At 44.9% G+C, this 21,294-nt stretch overlaps 2 protein-coding genes across 16 annotated transcripts in view; one reads left to right on the top strand and one right to left on the bottom strand.

The window, feature by feature from the left end:
• The window catches only part of SMARCAL1 (SNF2 related chromatin remodeling annealing helicase 1), a 53,502-nt gene extending 34,831 nt beyond the window's left edge, over positions 1-18,671 (bottom strand). For 3 of the 15 annotated variants that reach the window (XR_014079099.1, XM_081578221.1, XM_081578228.1), the window contains exons 1-6: positions 18,455-18,671; positions 15,362-16,200; positions 14,692-14,742; positions 10,501-10,740; positions 7,850-7,900; positions 197-383 (exon numbers count right to left, since the gene is read on the bottom strand). Coding sequence is in view for 14 of the 15 variants with exons in the window: in XM_081578221.1 (XP_081434347.1) it covers positions 197-383; positions 7,850-7,900; positions 10,501-10,740; positions 14,692-14,742; positions 15,362-16,142 (1,310 nt within the window). In the remaining variant the exon portion in view is untranslated. The other 12 variants (XM_081578217.1, XM_081578225.1, XM_081578220.1 and 9 more) reach the window with 8 other exon arrangements.
• MARCHF4 (membrane associated ring-CH-type finger 4) overlaps positions 18,424-21,294 on the top strand; it is a 162,841-nt gene continuing 159,970 nt past the window's right edge. The window contains exon 1 of the mRNA XM_081578231.1: positions 18,424-18,702. The gene's annotated coding sequence lies outside the window, so the exon portion shown is untranslated. The remainder of the gene's footprint in view (positions 18,703-21,294) is intronic.

Raw genomic sequence — 21,294 nt, 5'->3', positions numbered from 1 at the left:
CTTAGGGAATTTGAAATCAATGGTTACAATCAGGCTTTGGTGATGGCACACCTGGGCTGTTTAACACTAACCCCTAGATGCTTTCAGAAGGCTGTGAAAGAGGAGTATTCATAAAAGAGGGAGCATCTGAACCTAGTTCATGGTGAGCGATAAACCTGAACAGGAGAGAGCACAAGAAGACAGAGGAAGAACCTACTTGACTCCAGTTCTCTGAAAGGGCAGCAGGCTAGACACGAGCTTGGAATCCACTCTGGACAGGTCTGCCTCAGGGATGTCTGCCACAGCAGAGAGAGACGTCTTCTGGAGCTGAGCGGCAAAAGCCAGAGTGAGGGTCTTGGGCAGAGGATCCAGTTGAACTTGTGGAAGGCAGTGCACTCTTTCCACTAGAAAGAACAGAGGCGTAAGAATTGGAGTGTTAATGCCCAAGACTTCTGGTAGAAAAAGAAGGGGCTTTGAGATACAAAGTTCAAGGGCTGGAATTCTGCAGTGTGCCACCTTCTTCAAAAAAGTATCTGGAAAGAAAACTGGGTGCTGACAGATGCATGGCAGAGCACCAGTGTTCTCCCTCTGTTCCTAATGTTTGCAAACAAGAGGGTGCCCAGTACTGCAAAACTGATTTTCACTACACTACACAAACACTGGAAAGAACTAACATGTTTTTGTGACTGATCTTTTTTAACCTAAAGTCATTTAAAAAATTATTTTAGTATCCCCTTTCAATAAATAAGGACCCATATTCTTCAAAAATTAGCCCAGTTAAAGCAAGATGTAGAATGAATAAATCTTGCCTTGTTTTCATTCTCCTTGTGTTTTATTTTGGTTTTGATGTTTGAGAAGACGGAGAACTTTAAGCTACATGCTGTCCACAGGCAAGAAAGCACTGTGGTACATGCAGAGAAACTGTGAGGTGTTTCCAAAAAAGATGAGTAGCTATGGCAGCCTGGATGGGAGGGAAGCATGGGGGGGTATGGATACATGTATATGGCTGAGTCCCTCTGCTGTCCCCTGAAACTATCACAACATTGTTAATTGGCTATATTCCAATACAAAATAAAAAGTATTAAAAATAAATAAAAGCAAAAAAAAAAACCATAAAAATAAAATAATATCACAAGCCAGGAGGTGGGGTTGGGGGGAGGGAGAAAAATCAGTAGGACAGGAGTGCTATTTACAAATAACAACAAAGGGCAGAGTCCATGTAAAGGCCACCGACTGAGAACAATGCACATGGCCTTGCACTTTGGACATTTTCCATAAGAGAAAGAGCATCTCCTCTTGGGAGAGGTTGCCTGTGGACCAAATCAGTCTACTTATTGTTCTGATAAATAAAGTTTGTGGGGAGACAGCTGTGCCCATGTGTTAGTGGACAGTCAATGGCAGCTAACATGCCTAATGGTGCAGCTGAGTCATTGGGACAGAGAGAGCACAGCCCACAAAGCCTGAAATATGAACTGTCTGACCCTTTACAATAGAACTTTACCAACCCCTGCTAAGCTTAGAGTCTACACTGGGAGTGGCCATGACTCTCTTTGAACTAAAGCTTATATTTCAGAGTCTTTATTTTCCTTTCACGTGTGGTGCTTCCACACTCCAATATAACGGATGGAGAGACGTTTTCTAGTCAGAGCCATTAAACCAGCTGGGAAAAACAAATGACCTAGGATCTACATGGAAATGAAAGCAAAGTAATTGCACTGATTTTTCTTTTTTGAAGGAATTTAGCTTTACCTGATTTCAAAAGAAAAAACGAAACAAAACAAAACCTCTTTATTCAATAAAGAAATAGGAAAAAAAAAAACATCCAAGTTTCAAATAAAACAGAATTCTGTAGGGTGAGGGAAGGCAGGATAACATCAGTTAAAATTGAAAGTTACAGAAAAGATAGAGCTAGAAATCCCTGGTAGTAGAATTATCATTAAACTACCAGTCACAGCTTGCTGTCCCACAGTTGCAGCTTTCAAGACATCTTCCCTTTCATCATTTCCTTCAAAAAATCTAACTAGAAGAGTGACCGCTGTCTACAGATCCTCAATTGCTCTTTACCCTTTACCTCTCAGGGGCACCCTGGGAGAGTCGTAGTAATCCACCAAGGGGCTCACTGGATTCTCCAGGAATCCAGGTGAAGGAATCAAAGAGAGAACTTGGGTCCATTTCATTTCTACCCCAGGTTACTTGAAATTCTAAGGCTGTCGGTTCTCTATTTCACATGGTGATGTGTTCTTAATCTCCCCACAAGGTATTCCAAAAGCCTTCAGCCACAACCATCAACTGCCAGTTGCAAATACTGAAGTGAATATGGAGGCTGAGCCATCTACCACCACCTTAAATTGTGCTGCATTTTCAATATATTTAAATCCATTTGTCTTTCCCTAAATATTTCTGTTGTTGTTCAGTCACTAAGTCGTGTCCGACTCTTTGTGATCCCGTGGACTGCAGCACACCAGGCTTCTCTATCTTTCATTATCTCCCAGAGTTTGCTCAAATTCATGTCCATTGAGTCGGTGATGCTACCTAGCCATCTTGTCCTCTGCCATCCCCTTCTCCTTTTGCCTTCAATCTTTTCCCAGCATATTTCTGGAAACCCTTTGCATGAATAGCATCACTCTGATAAGAAATTAGGTAATGCTGATGGCTTTAATAAAAGAGAGTATTCATATTGATGCCGACATACACTGTAAGCTTCCAAATTAAATCCGAGCGTGCTGATTTCTGCACACTTCAAGAGGCTGAGCACTCCATGTGCTTTCAGAACACATTTTCATTTTAATACTAGTGATCTTCAGCACTTGGATACCTGATGAAAGCTAAAAAAAAGGGCTGATGATCCAGCTGGGGTGAAACGCAAGGCTTTGCACACGTTATGCCCTTTCATCCACTCAAGGGGGAAAAAAGCACCCTCTACTCTGTTTCCTATCGACTGCTAGCTCCCCAAATCCTACGCTGCTGGTTCAGCCCACAGAGTGTGTTTCCGAGACTGCCTGAATTCTCTGTCAGCGACTCTCTGCTACCCTTTCCCCGCTCTGGGAGATCAGATGGATGTGCTATCTGGCCTCATGAGTCATCGAGAAGTCGTTTCTATAAAACAGCTCTCTGGCAGAACGCTGCCGGCCCACAAGGCAGAGAGATGTGGATATGAATGTTTTCAAATAGCACCCGACAAGACGAAATCACTGATTTGGGGATGCAGAACCCTTCTGGACTGTTGACAGGCAGGGGAAAACAGAAGTCCTGCTGCCAATTTCACTGTGGCCGAAGGCCGGGAGTCATCGCTGACAGAAGAGGGAGGAGGAACACTCAGAGGAGACTGGCCTGACCTGGAGACCGGAGCAGCCATTGTATCTGCAGCGGGCACTCACACTCTCAGGTCTCACTGGTATTTCTCACTTAGTTTCAGAGGCACATGGTCACTAGCTCAGGTCACTAATCTGATTTCACATATGAGACCTAGGGGTGGGAGAGAGGTGCAGACTCCCCAGGTTTATGATCTGTTACTAGAGGAATGGAACCGTGATATACACAGCACTTCATCTCCCTAGTCTCTCAGTTCACAGACCTAGCTTCTCCATCTCCTAGTGGGTCACATCACAAACTCAGAATCGCGATTTTAGTCAGACTTTATTGTGACCCTGCAAGGCTCCTGACAAGGAAAACAACTGTTTCCTTTCTCTGGATCCAGATTTTCCCCCATCTATCAAATGGGGAAAGGAGAAAAGGAAAGATATACTCAACTGAATGCAGAGTTCCAAAGAACAGAAAGGAGAGATAAGAAAGTCTTCCTCAGTGAACAACGAAAAGAAATAGAGGAAAACAATAGAATGGGAAAGAGTAGAGATCTCTTCAAGAAAATTAGAGATACCAAGGGAACATTTCACGCAAAGATGGGCACAGAAATGGTATGAACCTAACAGAAGCAAAAGATATTAAGAAGAGGTTGCAAGAATACACAGAACAACTATACAAGAGAGAACTCAATAATCCAAATAACCATGAAGGTGGGATCCCTCACCTAGAGCCAGACATCCTGGAGTGCGAAGTAGCAGGCTGTAGGAAGCGTCACTACAAACAAAGCTAGTGGAGGTGATGGAATTCCAGCTGAGCTACTTCAAGTCCTAAAAGATGATGCTGTGAAAGTCCTGCAATCAATATGCCAGCAAATTTGGAAAACTCAACAGTGGCCACAGGACTGGAAAATGTCGGTGTTCACTACAATCCTGGAGAAAGGCAATGCCAAAGAATGCTCAAACTACCGCACAATTGCATTTATTTCACAAGCTAGCAAAGTAATGCTCAAAATTCTCCAAGCTAGGCTTCAACAATACGTGAACCAAGCGAGAACTTTCAGATGTTCAGGCTGGATTTAGAAAAGGCAGAGGAACCAGAGATCAAATTCCCAACATCCACTGAATCACAGAAAAAGCAAGAGAATTCCAGAAATACATCTACTTTTGCTTCATTGACTAGGCTAAAGCCTTTGACTGTGTGGATCACAACAAACCGTGGAAAATTCTCAAAGCTATGGGAATACCAGACTACCTGACCTGCCTCCTGAGAAATCTTTATGCCGGTCAAGAAGCAACAGTTAGAACCGGACATGGAACAACAGACTGGTTCCAAATTGGGAAAGGAGAACATCAAAGCTGTATACTGTCACCCTGCTTATTTAACTTCTATGCAGAGTACATCAAGTGAAATGTTGGGCTGGATGAAGTACAAGCTGGACTCAAGATTGCTGGGAGAAATATCAATATCCTCAGATACGCAGATGACAGCACCCTTATGGCAGAAAGCAAAGAACTAAAGATCCTCTTGATGAAAGTGAAAGAGAGTGAAAAAGTTAGCTTAAAGCTCAACATTCAGAAAACTAAGATCATGGCATCTGGTCCCATCACTTCATGCAAATAGAATGGCAAACAATGGAAACAGTGACAGACTTTCTTTTCTTGGGCTCCAAAATCACGCAGATGGTGACTGCAGCCATGAAATTAAAAGATCCCTACTCCTTGGAAGAAAAGTTATGACCAACCCAGACAACATATTAAAAAGCAGAGACATTACTTTGCCAACAAAGGTCCATATAGTCAAAGCTATGGTCTTTCCAGCAGTCATGTATGGATGTGAAAGTTGGACATAAAGAAGGTTGAATGCCGAAGAATTGATGCTTTTGAACTGTGGTGTTGAAGACTCTTGAGAATCCCTTGGACTGCAAGGAGATCAAACCAGTCTATCCTAAAGGAAATCAATCCTGAATATTCATTAGGACTGATGCTGAAGCTGAAGCTCCAATACTTTGGCCACCTGATGAGAAGAACTGATTCATTAGAAAAGACCCTGATGCTGGGAAAGACTGAAGGCAGGAGAAGAAGAGGTCAACAGAGGAAGAGATAGTTGGACGGCATCACCAACGTAATGGGCATGAGTTTGAGCAAGCTCCAGGAGATGGTGAAGGACAGGGAAGCCTGGCATGCTGTAGTCTGGGGTCGCAAAGAGTTGGACATGACTGAGCGACTGAACAACAACGAGACAAGGAAAATCAGTGTCATAATCTACGAGCCATTACTATCCCTTCAGTTGTGTCTGACTCTTTGCAACCCTATGGACTGTAGCCCACCAGGCTTCTCTGTCCATGGGATTCTCCAGGCAACAGTACTGGAGATCCCTCCTCCTCCAGGGGATCTTCCCAATGCAGGGACCAAACCTGTGTCTCTTATATCTCCTGCATTACCAGGTGGGTTCTTAACCACTAGCGCCACCTAGGAAGCCCGTCATTATAATGAATGCAAAAAACGTAGTCCTAACTCTAGAATTCTTAAGTCAAGGTCCATGGAATTAGTAATATAAAAAACAAAATCTTTACATGTGGGGACTTCTCTGGTGGTCCAATGGTTACAAATCTGCCTTCCAATACAGGGGACGAGGGTCTGATCTCTCGTCGGGGGACGAAGATTCCACATGTTGCAGAGTAAAAACGCCTGAGCACTGCAACTAGAGAGGCGCAACGAGGACCCCGAGTGCTGCAACTAAAACTCAAGTCAGCCAAAAATAAATGTTTTTTTTTTTTTAAAAAAAACCTTACACGTGGCCTTCCTGTGCATTTTTCCCAGTGATGACTCCATTGTTTCATCACATATTTCAATGAGTCCATGGCCCACAAGACTTGGAACCATTATATAACGCTACGCGAGCTACAAGTCATAGTTTTTCAACATTACTTTCATCTGCTAATGCTGTAAATGTCCTGCTTTTTGTTGTTCCATAAAAGTCAAAGGCTTCATAGCTCACATATTTACATGTCTTTCTGTGGTTGAAAGACAAAGGGCTGAGAGAGAAAAACTCACTTTGACTGCTCATCAAAAATTCAGCTTCGGCCAAATAATGTGCTCAAGCCACAATTTCCAAACAGTTGCAGCCAAGAAGTCTCCGATAAATGTCAGCCACCCTTCTTCCCTCAGCTAGTGGCTGCTGATACTAAATCAGTAACTCATCATATTCAAACTGAACCCTGAGTTTGCAGCAAGTCTTCCCTCAAGGAATCGAACGCTCTTCCCTCATATTTAATTTCTGTCAGTAGGATAGATATAGATTAAATATCTTCCCTCCCCCTGAAGGGCCAAATGGGACCAAGAATATTGAGCTACCTACCTGATATCACACAGTAAATCACATAAGAAGGAGACAGAGGGAAGAGACCTCTTCCTTAAACCCCTAGCCTGGTGGACACCTCCCCACCTCCACTGTGCTGGAGAATATCTCTGCTGGCCTGACAGGTACCATCCCTGGGATCAGAAAGTTCTCAGGGGTCAAGCAGGGGGAACCTGTGCTGTGCCATCTGCACACCCACTGCAGGATTTGAAGTCTGGAAGACGGGTGACAGACGAGCATTCCAGGACAGGCCGAGATATGACCACATCACCCCACTCCACCCCTTCCTCAGGCATGTTGGAATTCATTCATTGCCCCATCCAAGCAGAGCACAGAGAAGCAAAATGATAAGCCCAAACTGACTTCTTCTCAGAGTTGTATCTGAACACATAGCCCTTTCCTTGGTCAGGCTCCAAAGCATGATGTGCCCTGGCCTTGGCTTCTGCCTCTGGCAGAACTCAGCCCATCATGAAGTCCGTTATCACTATGGCTCTCCCGCTTCCTCAGACCATCTGGTTCTAGCAGTAAGTGGAGAGCCCATTCTCATGGGGGATCTAAAGTAGCTTCCGTCTAACCTCAGCAATCCTAGCTTGCCTCTGATTCCCAAAGTCCATGGACGCTCACTTCTCGTTCTTCTGTGATGGGTGGGAGAGTGCACGGGCCTCAAGTATTTGACTAGCACCGCCTCAGCCTGATGGAACTTGTAGCCCTGCATTTCCCTGAGCTGTCATAAAGCCACTATCACAGAGCGCAGGGGCATGGCTGAGAGCATCTTTGCCTTTCCCAGTCCTGCACACAAGCGTGTCACGTTATCACAGCAGAGGGGAGGAAGGAGGTGATTCTTTTAAACTATGTTATATCGGGGCTTCCCTGCTGGTCGAGTGATTAGGGGTCTGCTTGCCAATGCAGGGGACACAGGTTCAATCCCTGGGCTGGGAAGACCCCACGTGCATCGGGGCTACTGAACCCACGTGCCACAACTACTGAGACCGTGTTCTAGAGCCTATGCTCCGCAACAAGAGAAGCCCGCACACAGCAGCTAAAGAGTAGTCCCTCACCACAGCCACAGACAAGCCCATGTGCAACAGTGGAGACCCGGTAGAGTCAAAAGTAAAGAAATCAATCTTAAAAAAAAAACTACATTAAATTCAAGGCATGTGATTAAGGCTTAACAATAGCATGATATAAACAAGTAAGGTGGGCAGCTCACTGAGTTTATTGTATTCTTCCAGGAGAAAGCTCCACTTCCGGGTCTTGACATCTGCAATGACAAGAGACAAACAGGCAAACGTGACACCCTCCCCTCTTGCAAGGTCATCACACTTACTAATTCATCCCCTGGTTTCACAAAACCCCAGGAAGCTCAGGTGGTGGGCACCTTGTGCTGACCTTGTGCTGGGCAGCGGGGATAGAGAGACTGACAACACCTGTCATCAAGGCTTTCACAGAATTCAGGGAGGAGAGACAAGCAGATGTGGAGATGGCACTGGGTTGGTAAGGGTGGGGACAAAGGGAGTTACACGGACAGAGGACTAGGGATGGCCTAGCAGGTGAGAAATGCCCTGAATCTCCAAGGCAGGGATAATACTATAGCTTGTACTTATTCAGTGCTTACTTTAAGCCAAGAAACTTATATGACCATGTCCTTGGCTCCTCAACGTGCTATAAGCTGGGCACCACTATTAGGAGCTTCATTTTGTGCATGGAAAACAAGTTACATGTGGTCGGAGTGGTCAAATCTCAGGTCTGCCACTTCCTGGCTGTGTGACTTTGGGCAAGTTACATAACTTCTCTGTGCCTCTGTTCCCACCATCTGCAAAAGGAGGATCCTAGAGCCCCTGCTTCACAGGGTTCTTGGGAGGATTATGCAAAATTTAAATGTAAAATGCTTATAAGAGTGTGTCTGGCAAACAATGCACTCAAAAAAAGGTAGACAATGATAAATTATGATGATGATGCCATCTTCTGATTAGTGGAGTATGGCATAATCTACACACGTTATTAACTAAGAAGGGTGAGCATTTCCCTACCCAGCACTGACTCGTTACTTCCAGTTTTCCTACCAATCTACATTCTGAGAAAATCAAGTAAGCTGCAACTCAGTAAATGCTTTCTGGGTAGTACAAGAGAATTCTTCCCTGTCTGGTCACTGAGGAAGCAAGGTGGTTAGGGAAAAGGCATCACGGACACCAAGTCCACATGAGGAGAGAAGCAAGGTGGCCCAGGTGTGATGTGACAGAAAGACCAAAAGCAGGGAGCCCACTCCTGATGTGGGAATAGTGCAGGAGGCCCTTTCTGACCACAGCTGGATCCTGACGGCAGTACGGCAGCAAATGGAAAGGTCCGTGAATAACTGCTATGGTGAAAAAAAATCCAGTCGTGGTGTTTTAACATCTAGTGGTCTGGGCAGGGTTTGGGCATGAATATTTTTGCTGTTCTCATTTTCTCCCAAACAGCAGATCACGTCAGGAGTGTGATTTCAAAGACCACACTTATCAGAAGTCACAGGTCATTGGTACTTGCCTTTTGAGGGCCACCCCAAGCAGAAGGCAAACATCTAAGGGGTCCAGGGGACGAGGGGACAACACTCTCTGGACTTGGGCTGGGCCCTGTGCATCACACCTAAACCCTACTCACCAGCCTGCTCTCACCAGTCAAAACTCTATCCATCTAAAGGATAACAAGGCAGCAGCCAGCATCATCCCCTCCTGAAGGAACCCCAACCTTGAGGAAGGCTCACTAAGCAAGTCACTCCACAGAGGCTTCATCCATGATGCTGCCTGAAGGTAATGTCTCAAAAGCAAGAGGTTTAAAGGTTTGCTTTCTACCTGCCTGTTCGTGCTAAGTTGCTTCAGTTGTGTCCGACTCACTGCCACCCTATGAACCATAGCCCACCAGGCTCCTCTGTCCATGGGGATTCTCCAGGCAAGAACACTAGAGTGGGCTGCCATTTCTTCCTCCAGGGGATCTTACCAACTTGGAGTCTCTTATGTCTCCTGCGTTGACAGGTGGGTTCTTTACCATTAGCACCACCTGGGAAGCCCTTCTAACCTGCCTAGGGAAAAGCTAAAACCATTTCAAGAATGGGAATACAAAAGCCACCCTGCTTTGTAAAGCAACAAGGCCCAAGCTAAGAATGAAACCCAGAAGTTCAGAATTCTGCTCCTTACTCTGACGTGGCAGCTTTCGAAGAACCTCACAAAAACAATCAAGCAAAACTGCTGTTTTGTCTGGTGGTTTTCAAGCCTAGCTGATTATTAAAATCACCTTAAGTTTTTTTTTTTTTTAATGCCGATATCCAGGGCCCCACCTCAAGCCAATTAAATCAGTAACTCTTGGTGGGAAACCAGGCATCAACATTTACTCTGGGGGTTGGATCAGCCAATCTGTGATTCACCCACCGCTCCAGGTGGTTGGGAGGCAGGCTCAAGCTTGAAAACCACTGGCTTAGTCTATGCAAAGAGTCGGACATGAATGAGAGACTGAACTGAACTGAGTCTATGCAAAGGCAATTATTTTTACGGCAAACACCTATTTTTCAAGCTCTCCTAAGGACAAAATAAAACTAAATGGGTTTAAGTGGTTATAGCAGGAACTTACCTGCTTCTACCAAGCAGACACTGCCCAGGTGACCAGGGAAGGAGTCTTCTCCTTGGGAGGCCTTTTAAGGACAAAGCAGACCCCACTACGTGCTCAACTATCAGTAACAATGTAAGGAACACCTTTCCACAGGAAGAGGAGCAGGTTAGGAAGGCTTTGCCAAGAAAGTCACTTCTGAATATTTAAAGAGACAGGAACACTCTGCTCTGAGATCATGGGCTACTCTGCCTTCTTGGAATTAGGCAGAGGCCAACTACTTGCCGTATTTTCTGGAATCCATCTGTTTAAACAGTGCAATCAGGTCTTCTGAATAGCCGATGTCTGCCTCGAAGCGGGCCCGGGAGATAAGCACACATTGCCCTTTGACAAAGGCCAGGGAGGGAGCTGCAGGAAGGCCGGTCTTGGCTATAATGCCACTGCTGGTGGAGGGTGACTCCACGTGGCCCTCGGCCCCTTCCAAAGGCTGCAGGGTGATCCCCGGGAGGCGCTGGGCTGCTTTCACTGCGGAAGAGGAAAAGGACAGAGGTGATACCTGGTAACTTTTAAGGCCCTGGGATGCTCAGGCAAGTAGGAGAGGAGGCAGGAGCAGGGTGACAAGGAGGTTTGCTAGGCAGGTAGGAGACAAGAGGTGGAGTTAGATGGGGAAGGGGAGCAGGTGAGCTTTAACTAGAGGTTCAGAGATCTCAGGATTACCTGAATATAACTCTTCTATTCTTTAGGTTTTCCAATTTAAAACTTAGAATTCAGAAATGAACAGGGATGAGTAAACTTATTAGATAATAACTTATTTAGATAATTTTTGCAGCTATGTCAGAGAAGCCACTGAAGGAAATCAACACAGCTGAAATCAGCCCCTTAACCCTGTTCCCAGGTCACCGCTCTGTCCCTCACTGGGAGGACAAGGAAGGAGACACAGGACTGTCAGGCCACAAGTGCAGTTTTGAACCTTATTTTCTGTATTACTGAGGCATTTTATAGATTAATAGAATTGACAACATAAAACTAAACAGTCAAAAAACGCAAACTGAAATGAAAGGCAAAACTACTGAATAAAGATATCTGCCATAAATATGAACAGAGTTCATACTTAAAAAAAACACTGAAACCACTAAGATACATTAGGTAACCAACTCAAAAGGGGGAAAAATAAATAGACATTTGAGAAACATGCAACTTTGCAAATAATCAGTAATAAAAAGCCAATTTTTACTTATTAAACTTGCAGAATTAGAAAAAATAGGTATCTGAAAATCTTTTGGAAGACAATCTTGCAACACAGAGCAAGAACTATAAGAAGTCATCATAATGATTCAACTTTTAGGAAATCTGTCTCAACTAACATAAATTGAAAACACAAAAATTTATAGACCAAGGTGTTCCTTACAGGTTTGATACTAGGGAAACTGGAAGCAAATTAATATTAAACAAAAAGAACATGATTTACCCAATTTACGACACATTCTTACAATGGAAGGCTATATAAACTTCCTTTAATTAATTAATTAATCTTCCATATATAGCCATTAATTTTTTTTGGAAGAAATTTTGGAAAACACAAAGGTACAAAAAACAATATTAAATCATCTTTTGGAAGTCAAAGTGGCTCAGTAACAGACGTGTACATGTTCATCATTTAGAATGAACTGTTTAACATGCACCATTAAAATAAAAATGCTTTAGAACTTCCCTGATTGCACAGTGGATAAGAATCCACCTGCCCATTCAGGGGACATGGGTTTGACCCCAGGTCCAGGAAGATCCCACATGCCTCCGAGCAACTAAGCCTGTGCACCATAACTACTAAGCCTGCTGCTGCAACTACTGAAGCCTATATCCTAGAGCCTGCGCTCTGCAACAAGAGAAGCCACCACAATGAGAAGTCTGCACATTGCAACTAAGAGTAATGCCTGTTTGCTGCAACCAGAGAAAGCTCATTCAAACCGCACAAAGCAATGAAGACCCAGCACAACCCAAAATAAATACATAAATAAAAAATTAATAAAAATGTTTTATGCAGGAACACTAAGTGAAAAAGGCAAGATACAAATTATATTAAATATATAAAACATTGTATATTTTAATGCACAGGCAAAAAGGCTGGAAGGAACAAAACTAAAATGCTAATAGTGAGTGGGGACAGATGAGGGGGCTGGTTTTTCTTCTTTTGTGCATTGATATACTTTCCACATGACTACAAAGAGTGTGTGGTAGGCTTCAAAGAGTGTGTGGTAGGCTTCAAAGAGTGTGGGGTAGAGTTAAAAAGTCAAAGTTCAGAGATGAACCCAAACAAATAACATTAATAATTTCATTAATAAATTATATTACTGAAAAGTATAATCTACTAAGATGACAAAGCAATCATGAACCATCTGAAAATGAAAGAAGGATAGAGGCACAAATTCATGATTGCTGCAAGGGTTTTCAAGATATACTTTGGTAGAAGCAGATTGTGCATGCAAGACACTGACAAGGATACAGGGGAGCTAAACAGTTTCTGTTCAGCAAAATTTATCTGAAAGCTACACTGAGAATTTTGTGCCCAACAAACAGTTTAAAAAATATATATATGTGCAGCATTACCAGGAATAATCATACTGCACAGAAAACCTAAATGAATTTGCAAAAGCAGACATCATCCAAGTCACCATGCATTATGGTCAGAGAACAGGAGTAAAAAGACGACAAATCAAACAAAACAGAGACTTTAAACAGACTCTGTAGGTTACTTTTGTATACATATATAAAGTATAAGAAAAGAAAAAAAAAAAAACCAGGACATGAAAAAGATTTCCTAACAGTGGAAATCATTTGTTTAATATGCAACAATGCAACACCAGGTATCAAGACCTGCAGTGTTAACTCAGAGCACTGTCTCTCCTCTTCTTAACACGCAATGAATGGATTAAAATAATGGTAAGGGCTTCCCTGGTGGCTCAGTGGTTTTGAATCCGCCTGCCAGTGTAGGTGATCCCTGATCTGGGAAGATCCCCCACGCTGCAGAGCAACTAAGCCCGTGTGCCTCAACTACTGAGCCTGTGCTCTAGAGCCCGGGAGTCACAAGTACAGAGCCCACACGCCACAACTACTGAAGGCCACTCACCCTAGAGCCCGTGCTCTGCAACAGGAGAAGCCACTACAATGAGAAGCCTGCATACCGCAACTAGAGAGTAGCCTAAGTATCAACAAACACCTAGCATGGCCAAAAATAAATAAATAAATAGATAAAATAATAAAAGAAATAAAATAATGGTAGAAGTGAGCTCTCCCAAACCTAATGGTATACATTTCAAGCAGAGGAGGCCAAAAAAAAAAAAACCCACACAACATACGAAGTTCTGCAGGGGGCTGTCTCATCACTTCCAGAAACTATACTAGTGATTCTAAAGAATTCTACTTCATGCCCCAAATCTGTGGCGGGGTAACCTCCCCATGGATCCTCTGCTTTCCCCTTTTTGAACTGGGTAGGGAGAGAGAGGGCACTGACATGGCCAGCGAGGAGGAGGAGGAGCAGAACGGGGCTGACACTGACCAGGTGCAGGCTCCAGGCATCAGAAGGCAACAAAACCTTGGTGCGGGATAGTCAACAAGATCACAGAAGACAGGAGTGGTGCACCTGGGGGCCCTGACCACCAACAGAAGTGGCACAGCCTGGCACCAGCCAGGGCAACGCCCCTTCTCTGCGCCCTCGGGTTTGTGTTATTGCTGAACTGTTAGTCTTCCTGGCAGCAGGGCCCGCACAGCTGCCTGGTGTGGCTGGAGCCTGCAATCTGGTGGGAATAGGCACTCTGAAGTCAGATGGGCTGGGTTTGAATTCTAGTTGTACAACCTGTTGGTTGTGTGTGATCCTGTTAGTTACAGAGTCTCTCTAGACCTCAGTTTTCCCATCTGTAAAATGGTTGTTATACAGAATAAAAGAGTTAGCAAGTATATAAAGGGCTTAGAACAGCCTTGCATGTAGCAGGTTCTGATAAGGGCTGCTGCTGCTACTGCTAAGTTGCTTCAGTCGTGTCTGACTCTGTGCGACCCCATAGACGGCAGCCCACCAGGCTCCTCCGTCCCCGGGATTCTCCAGGCAAGAATACTGGAGTGGGGTGCCATTTCCTTTTCCAATGCATGCATGCATGCTAAGTTGTTTCAGTAGTGTCTGACTCTGTGCGACCCCATGGACAGCAGCCCACCAGGCTCCTCTGTCCACGGGATTCTCCAGGCAAGAATACTGGAGTGGGTTGCCATTTCCTTCTCCACTGATAAGGGCTAGCTTTTGTTAATATGACCAGTGATGTCCTCCCAAGGACCTGCCTCACTAGGCTGGCCATGGTGAGAAGAAAGAGGAACACTGGGTTGGCACCCCAAAAGCCATATGAAGCACCAGCTAGACTACATCTGCTACTTCAAAGGAACTTCTCAAAAGCATCATCTCCCCACATGAGGGGGCACTACACACCTACTTACTTAGGGGACCATAGTCGGTCATGCGGAAGTTCCACGTCTTGGTGGCAGGATCTGAAATGAAACAGAAGTACCCGGTTTACCCACAATAAGGACAAAGACTTGGCATGAGTTGTACTTGGACATTCAATAAAGGCTTGTTGAATGAGTGAATGAATGAATGCACGCATGCATGCTAAGTTCAAGACAGTTGACTGAAAAGTCCCTGCGGAGGTACAAAATCCCCAGAGAGGACAGCAAACATACCCCAGGATAACCATTTTGGTTCTGCCCTTCTGGATGAACCAACCTGAATATGCCACTTCACCTGGCTGAGCCAGTTCTGTTGCCTTTAAAATGGAAATAACATCTGCTTATCACACAGACACACACACAAAATGCTGTTTGGCTTAAGTGCTACAATGCACACAAAGCACCTGGCAGCAGGGGAATGGGCCTGTGAATAACTATGCATCCATTCTCCACATGGCCACAAGGCAGCCAGCCCCCAAGGGAGGCAGCTATTGGAAGGGATGCCTATTACAAAAGGAAACATGAACTAAAAGAGAAAATTTCTAACAACTGGATGGACAGAATGTGCCAATGCATCTTCTTCATATTTACGAGAAACTGTTAAGAGACTCTAGAAGTAGGGAAAAAAACATCTGAAAGAACCAGTTGGAAGACTCATTACCGTAACTTCTGCTCGGCAGACTCTTAAACACCGCGATGAGCGCCTCATTGTACCCAATCTTCACCTGGAATTGCTCTCCATTCCGGATACACCTTCCCTGCTGGGAGCCTGCCACTCTGTGCAGCGGGGTCCCTGCTTTCTGTTGCAGTCTTCCTTCTGTCCTGGGTGTCACGCTCCCGGAAATGTTCTGCCCAGAGGTGGAGGGTCTCGCCATCCTGGCCTCTAATTCAGGATCCCTAGCGTGCTGTCCAGAGGAAGAGGCTGCTATCTCCTGGAAATTCTTTGCTTTGGCCAAAGGCTCGTGAGTTGTGTTAGCAAAGTGTGTTAATTGGGTCTCTCGTGAAGCCTGAGGATGACTTTGACCTAACTCACAACCCCAGAGCTGTTGGCTGGGGACCCCTGGAGGACTGTTTGCCAGGGGTGGGGAGATCCCAGAGACAGTCACTTGATTTGGTGGGCGGTGGCTTGGGCAGGCTGTGGGCATCTCTTCTGGCCTCTGCCACATCCTCTTCGCCTGATCGGAGGTGTTGGGTGGAAAACTGTGGGGATTTTGAAGTCTCTGGCCACCATGAGTTGAACTGCTGGGATTTTGTTGTTTGAAAAAGATGCCATGGCTCCATGACTTAGAAGGATCTTGGGGGAGGTTTTGGGATGGGCCCTGCTTGGACTGGGCAGGTTTCTGATTCTGTTCTGCTAATAGTTTCTCAGCTCTTCGGGCCAGAGCCTTCTGCCGATTTGCTTCAATTTTTTTCCTCTGCTCCTCTGTAAGAGGCAAGGACATTTTAATAGGGAGATGCTCATGCAGGAATGTCAGTCTGTAATCGGAAACTTGGCAAAAGCTGAGGAAGGAAAAACAACATGGAAATAAACATTAATTTTTTTCTTGCGTACCTTGATTTAAACAAGCTTTTGTCCCAGGAAATGCACAAGGAGTATAAACAAAGGATATATTAAAATTTCTTTTATAATTAAACATACACACACACATATGACAAAAACCATGACCCTGACAAAAAAAGCAAATAGCAAGGTCAATCAAATCCAAAGTTGAAAAGGTATTTCAACTGCAATATTTTTCTCCCTCTCATCCACCAGCCAACAAGAGTTAGTTATCAGATCCCAAGCAAGTTACGCAGTGCAATCTAAATCCATCAGATAAAGAGAAGGGAGCATTTTAAACTAGAAAGGATAATGGATTAGACTGACATAGACCAAAACAACCACATACCATGACGTGACATTTATAAAATAGCCTCTTTCCAACCTGGAAGAAGGAAAAAAACATTATCATCGCAAAGACTACACACTAAATTCACCCCTCAAACTGAATCCTTTTATCATTCCTAGCAAGGCAATCTGCAGGTGGTAAACCCACGACCAAGGAGCAACAAGTGACTCTTGGAAAAGTAAGGTGAAAGCAGTAACACATGCTCATTGTACAAATCCAGATGCTACATATAGATGTAAAGAAAAGAGTAAAATTAATCTGTAATCTCATCATCCACCAATAACTACTGTTCATAGGTGGTGGTTTAGTCGTTAAATGGTGTCCAACTCTTGTGACCCCATGGACGGCAGCCCGCCAGGCTCCTCTGTCCATGGGATTTCCCAGGCAAGAATACTGGAGTGGGTTGCCATTTCCTTCTCCAGGGGATCTTCCCCACCCAGGGATCAAACCTGTGTCTCTTGCATCTCCTGCTTTGGCAGGCAAGATTATTTACCACCAAGCCACCAGGAAAGCCAGCTAGGGTTCATAGAGTACAGTATAATTCTTTTTTTTCTATCCATATCCTTAGATACAGGTCCTGTATTTTGTAGATAGATAAATTTACTACAAATTATATGGGCTTCCCAGGTGGCGCTAGTGGTAAAGAAAAGTGAAAATCGCTTAGTCTTGTCCGACTCTTTGCGACCCCAAGGACTATATAGTTCATGGAATTCTCCAGGCCAGAATACTGGAGTGGGTAGCTGTTCCATTCTCCAGGGGATCTTCCCAGCCCAGGGATTGAACCCAGGTCTCCTGCATTGCAGGAGATTCATCAGCTGAGCCACCAGGGAGACCCTGGTTCTATTCCTGATCCGGGAAGATACCCTGGAGAAGGGATAGATAACCCACTCCAGTATTCCTGGGCTTCCTTGGTGGCTCTGATGGTAAAGGATCCACCTGCAATGAGGGAGACCTGGGTTCAATCTCTGAGTTGGGAAGATCCCCTGGAAGAGTGGTAAAGAACCCTCCTGCCAAAGCAAGAGCCCTAAGAGACGCAGGCATTCTTGCCTGGAGAATCCCACGGACAGAGGAGCCTGGTGGGCTACAGCCCATGGGTCCACGAAGAGTGGAACACAACTGAAGCAGGATCTTTTACATACTGTCTGTTCTGTATCCCGAGCCTGATTTTTTTCCCCAATTAATTTACTTAGGTCCTTTTTCGAAGAGCTGAGCCACTTTTACAACATTCTAGGCCCAGGCGCTTGACACCAACTTCTCTGGCTTGATTCAGAATAGAGTCGACTCTCAATTGGCCACCTAATGTTTACGGTGACGACAAGGGGGTGGGGGTGGGGTACTCTGAGAAGAGCCTGGGGTTAAAAAGGTTTCCTTCCTCCTGCGACTGTCTTTGCCCAGAACCTCCGCAAACATCTGTCCCCACAGACCTCCCACTTCCTCCAACCGCCAACAGTTAGGAAGGGGCTAGAGAAAGGCTTTGTTCCCGGGGCTCCGCTCAAGTTCTCAGGCTCCCTGGGCAAAACACTCCTGCCTAAACTTGCCATCCAGGGCTTTGCCGCGACCCCAAACTCTCCAGGTCCAAGGCCTGGTGTGCTGCCTCCACTAGCCAGGGGAGACGAGGCCGAGGGATGAGGCTGATCAGCCCCAAACCATAAAGCCATCCCACTACACGGAGGCCCCTCTTCGTTTTGCTAGGACCTGGGTTCCACCCCATTTTGGGGGCGCGCATCTCCCCCCAGGCCTGGCAGGACGGAAGCGCCATTCCCACCCCTATCATCTCCACTTGGATTCACCCTTTCCGTTGGCCACTCCCTGCTCTAGACTGGTATTTGGTCTCGTCCTTCTCCGCCGCCTTCCTCCCGTTTTACCTTCTCGCCTGGTGCGACCTAGACTGCGAGCTTCATTCGCGCCAGACCCCGAACCCAGGCGCGTGTCCAGGGCCCTCCGGAGCCAGGTTGCTCTTCCGGTGACCGGTTAGGCGCAGGTACTCGAGTGCTTGCCAGTTCGCTCGCCTTATTTCAGTTCCCTGGCCTGAGAGGTAGTGTTAATGGCAGGGTCGCTCACCGAGGAACTACATTTCCCAGTGGACAAAGCGGTCCGAATTGCGCTTTAAAAAGTGAGAGTTCAGGAAGCGGGAGGCGGGAGCGGTGGTGCAGAGCCTTCTGGGATTTGTAGTTTGAGCTAGGAGCCTGGGGAGAATTAGGAGAGACGCAACGTCATGGGCGGGGTGGAAATGGTCCACCCTGGGAATTGTAGTCTTCCATTTCCTGTAATACTTTGGCCACCTGTCGGGAAGAGACTCTTTAGAAAGACCCTGATGCTGGGAAAGACTGAAAGCAGGAGAAGGAGACGACAGAGGACGAGATGGTTGGATGGCATCACCGACTGGATGGACATGAGTTTGAGCAAGTTCTGGGAGACAGTGAAGGACAGGGGAGCCTGGCATGCTGCAGTCCATGGGGTCCCAGAGAGTCGGACACGACTGAGCGACTGAAAAACAACAGTTCCCTGAAAGGTTTCACCAAATTCTGGATCATTAAACCTGAGTTGTTGAGGTTTCCAAAACTGAAGTCTTGCTGTGAAGAACTGTCAGAGTTGTGGGGGTTTTGTTTTGTTTTGTTTTTCCCATGCTCTTATTGTTAGCAGCACCCAGGAAGGAAGCAGTATGAGCTGTGCAAAATGTACAACATCATAATAACACAAGAATTTCGTTTGACAAGTCAAAGATACTGAATCTGTGGCTAATCTCATAGTAATATGGAGAGACAGGCAGTCGGATTTGGTAGCCCTGGAGAACCCGTTCCCGATATTGATAACTTTGCAATTTAAGCCTCACCTGCTGTTCCAACGCTGACCTGACCTACTTGAACCAAAAGAGAATTAGCATTGTCGACGCTGTCATTGTCATAATCATCCTTTTCATCTTCAGTAGTTGTGTTGAGCATTTAATCTGAATTATCTCATTTAATCCTCACTACAATTATAAGGAACACACAGTATTTGTATCCCCCTTTTACAGATAGGAAAAATGAACAGCTACTGGATAACTTTTTCAAAGCCTTATTAGCCTATTTGTGGTTCTGACTCTGGAGCCCACACGTTTGAGAGAAAATTAGTAACCTGACACTATCAAGTCGGTTTACCCCATTTCTGAGCACCAGTGTGAGCCCTGTTTCCATTCCATAATCAACTCCATTATTAAATACTGTTGGTAAATACAATATTCCCCTATCATCACTGTACACATAAATATTGCTATTCTGTTTTCACACATGGCACATTTAAAAACAAACAGGTAGATCTTTACTTAAGGATCCAGAAAAACGACTAAGATATATTGTTAAGGAAAACAAAGCACATCAATGTGTATAGTTTGATCCATTTTTTAAAAAAAATCCTTACCTATCAGTGTGTGTAAATTCAGTTAACAACCAAGGGAGGATGGGGTACACTAGTCTACTTTTTGATCTAGAATTTTCTGAATTACTTGAATTTTCTTAAAATAATCATATAGAACTTGTGTGATTTTTGAAACAGTAAACCAGATTTTTTTAAATGACAAAGGCATTGGCCTGTCTTACAGGGCTTGAGTGAAGTTCAGCACTAGATAGTGTTCAAATCTCAGCTCCACCCCTTTCACTGGCCAAGTCAACACAGTGACCCTACCTCTATTTCCTCATCCTTAAAGTTACAATAAGGAAACAGTACCACCTTGCTAAATCTTCTTGTTGTGGTAAGGATCAAATTGAGAAAATACAGGAGAAGCACTTAAGGAACTGTGAAATCTCAGAACAGATGGGAAAGAGACGTTGCTATTATTTGAGATATATCTTCTTCAGTTCAGTCACTCAGTCGTGTCTGACTCTTTGTAACCCACCCATGGACTGCAGCACTCCAGGCTTCCCTGTCCATCACCAACTCCCAGGCTTGCTCAAACTCATGTCCATTGAGTCGGTGATGCCATCCAACCATCTCATCCTCTGTTGTCCCCTTCTCCTCCTGCCTTCAAATACCTTCTTAGGTCTTTCATTACTTATACCCAGAAGCCATTTCCTACTATGTAGTATGAGCAGAAATGAATGAACATCTTTCCCTGCCCTTCCTGTCCCCCAACAGAGTCAGTTAATTTGCTAAAAAGCTGGGTACTAGGCACTGCACCCACGTCTGCCACCCCTTCATACGACAGTCACTGCCCTTGGCAGTTGGCTCACTTGTAAAATGACATATTGCCCTTCGATGTGTGCTAAGCGGGCGTGGGGACCAGTGGAGCTTGGGTTCTAATATTCCTATAGATTCATGGGATCAAATCCTAATTCAGGAAGTCTAGGTTAAATAAAAGATGTGCTTACTGTTCTAGCGCAAACATTCTAAAATTCTAAGAATAGAAAGTTAGAATAAGAATTCAGTTTAAAAAAATTGTCTTCAGAAAGTAAACTAATCAAACACCACTCAGTGCTCACATCTGCTTTGTCAACGGCACCACTGATTGAGTGCTGTTATATGCAAGGCTTTTTTGTTTAAATTTCTTTACTTCCAAAGTTCTTCAGGCAGCTTATAGTAAAAATTCATTCACTGAAGAGATTTTAAAGGCCTGGAGGAAAACATGGGAGACAAAGATTAGAGGGAGAGGTAAGAGTAGTTGTAGAAGCTGAGCTCCAGGTTGACTCAGAGCTTCCTCGCAGCTACAGCAAAAAAAGAAAAAAAAAAA

Source organism: Giraffa tippelskirchi, chromosome 3 (assembly GCF_054371585.1).
Source record: "Giraffa tippelskirchi isolate mGirTip1 chromosome 3, T2T-mGirTip1v1.2.pri, whole genome shotgun sequence".
Classification (NCBI taxonomy): domain Eukaryota; kingdom Metazoa; phylum Chordata; class Mammalia; order Artiodactyla; family Giraffidae; genus Giraffa; species Giraffa tippelskirchi.
Note: the sequence above shows the minus strand (reverse complement) of the source record. Positions and strands in the feature narration are given on the sequence as shown.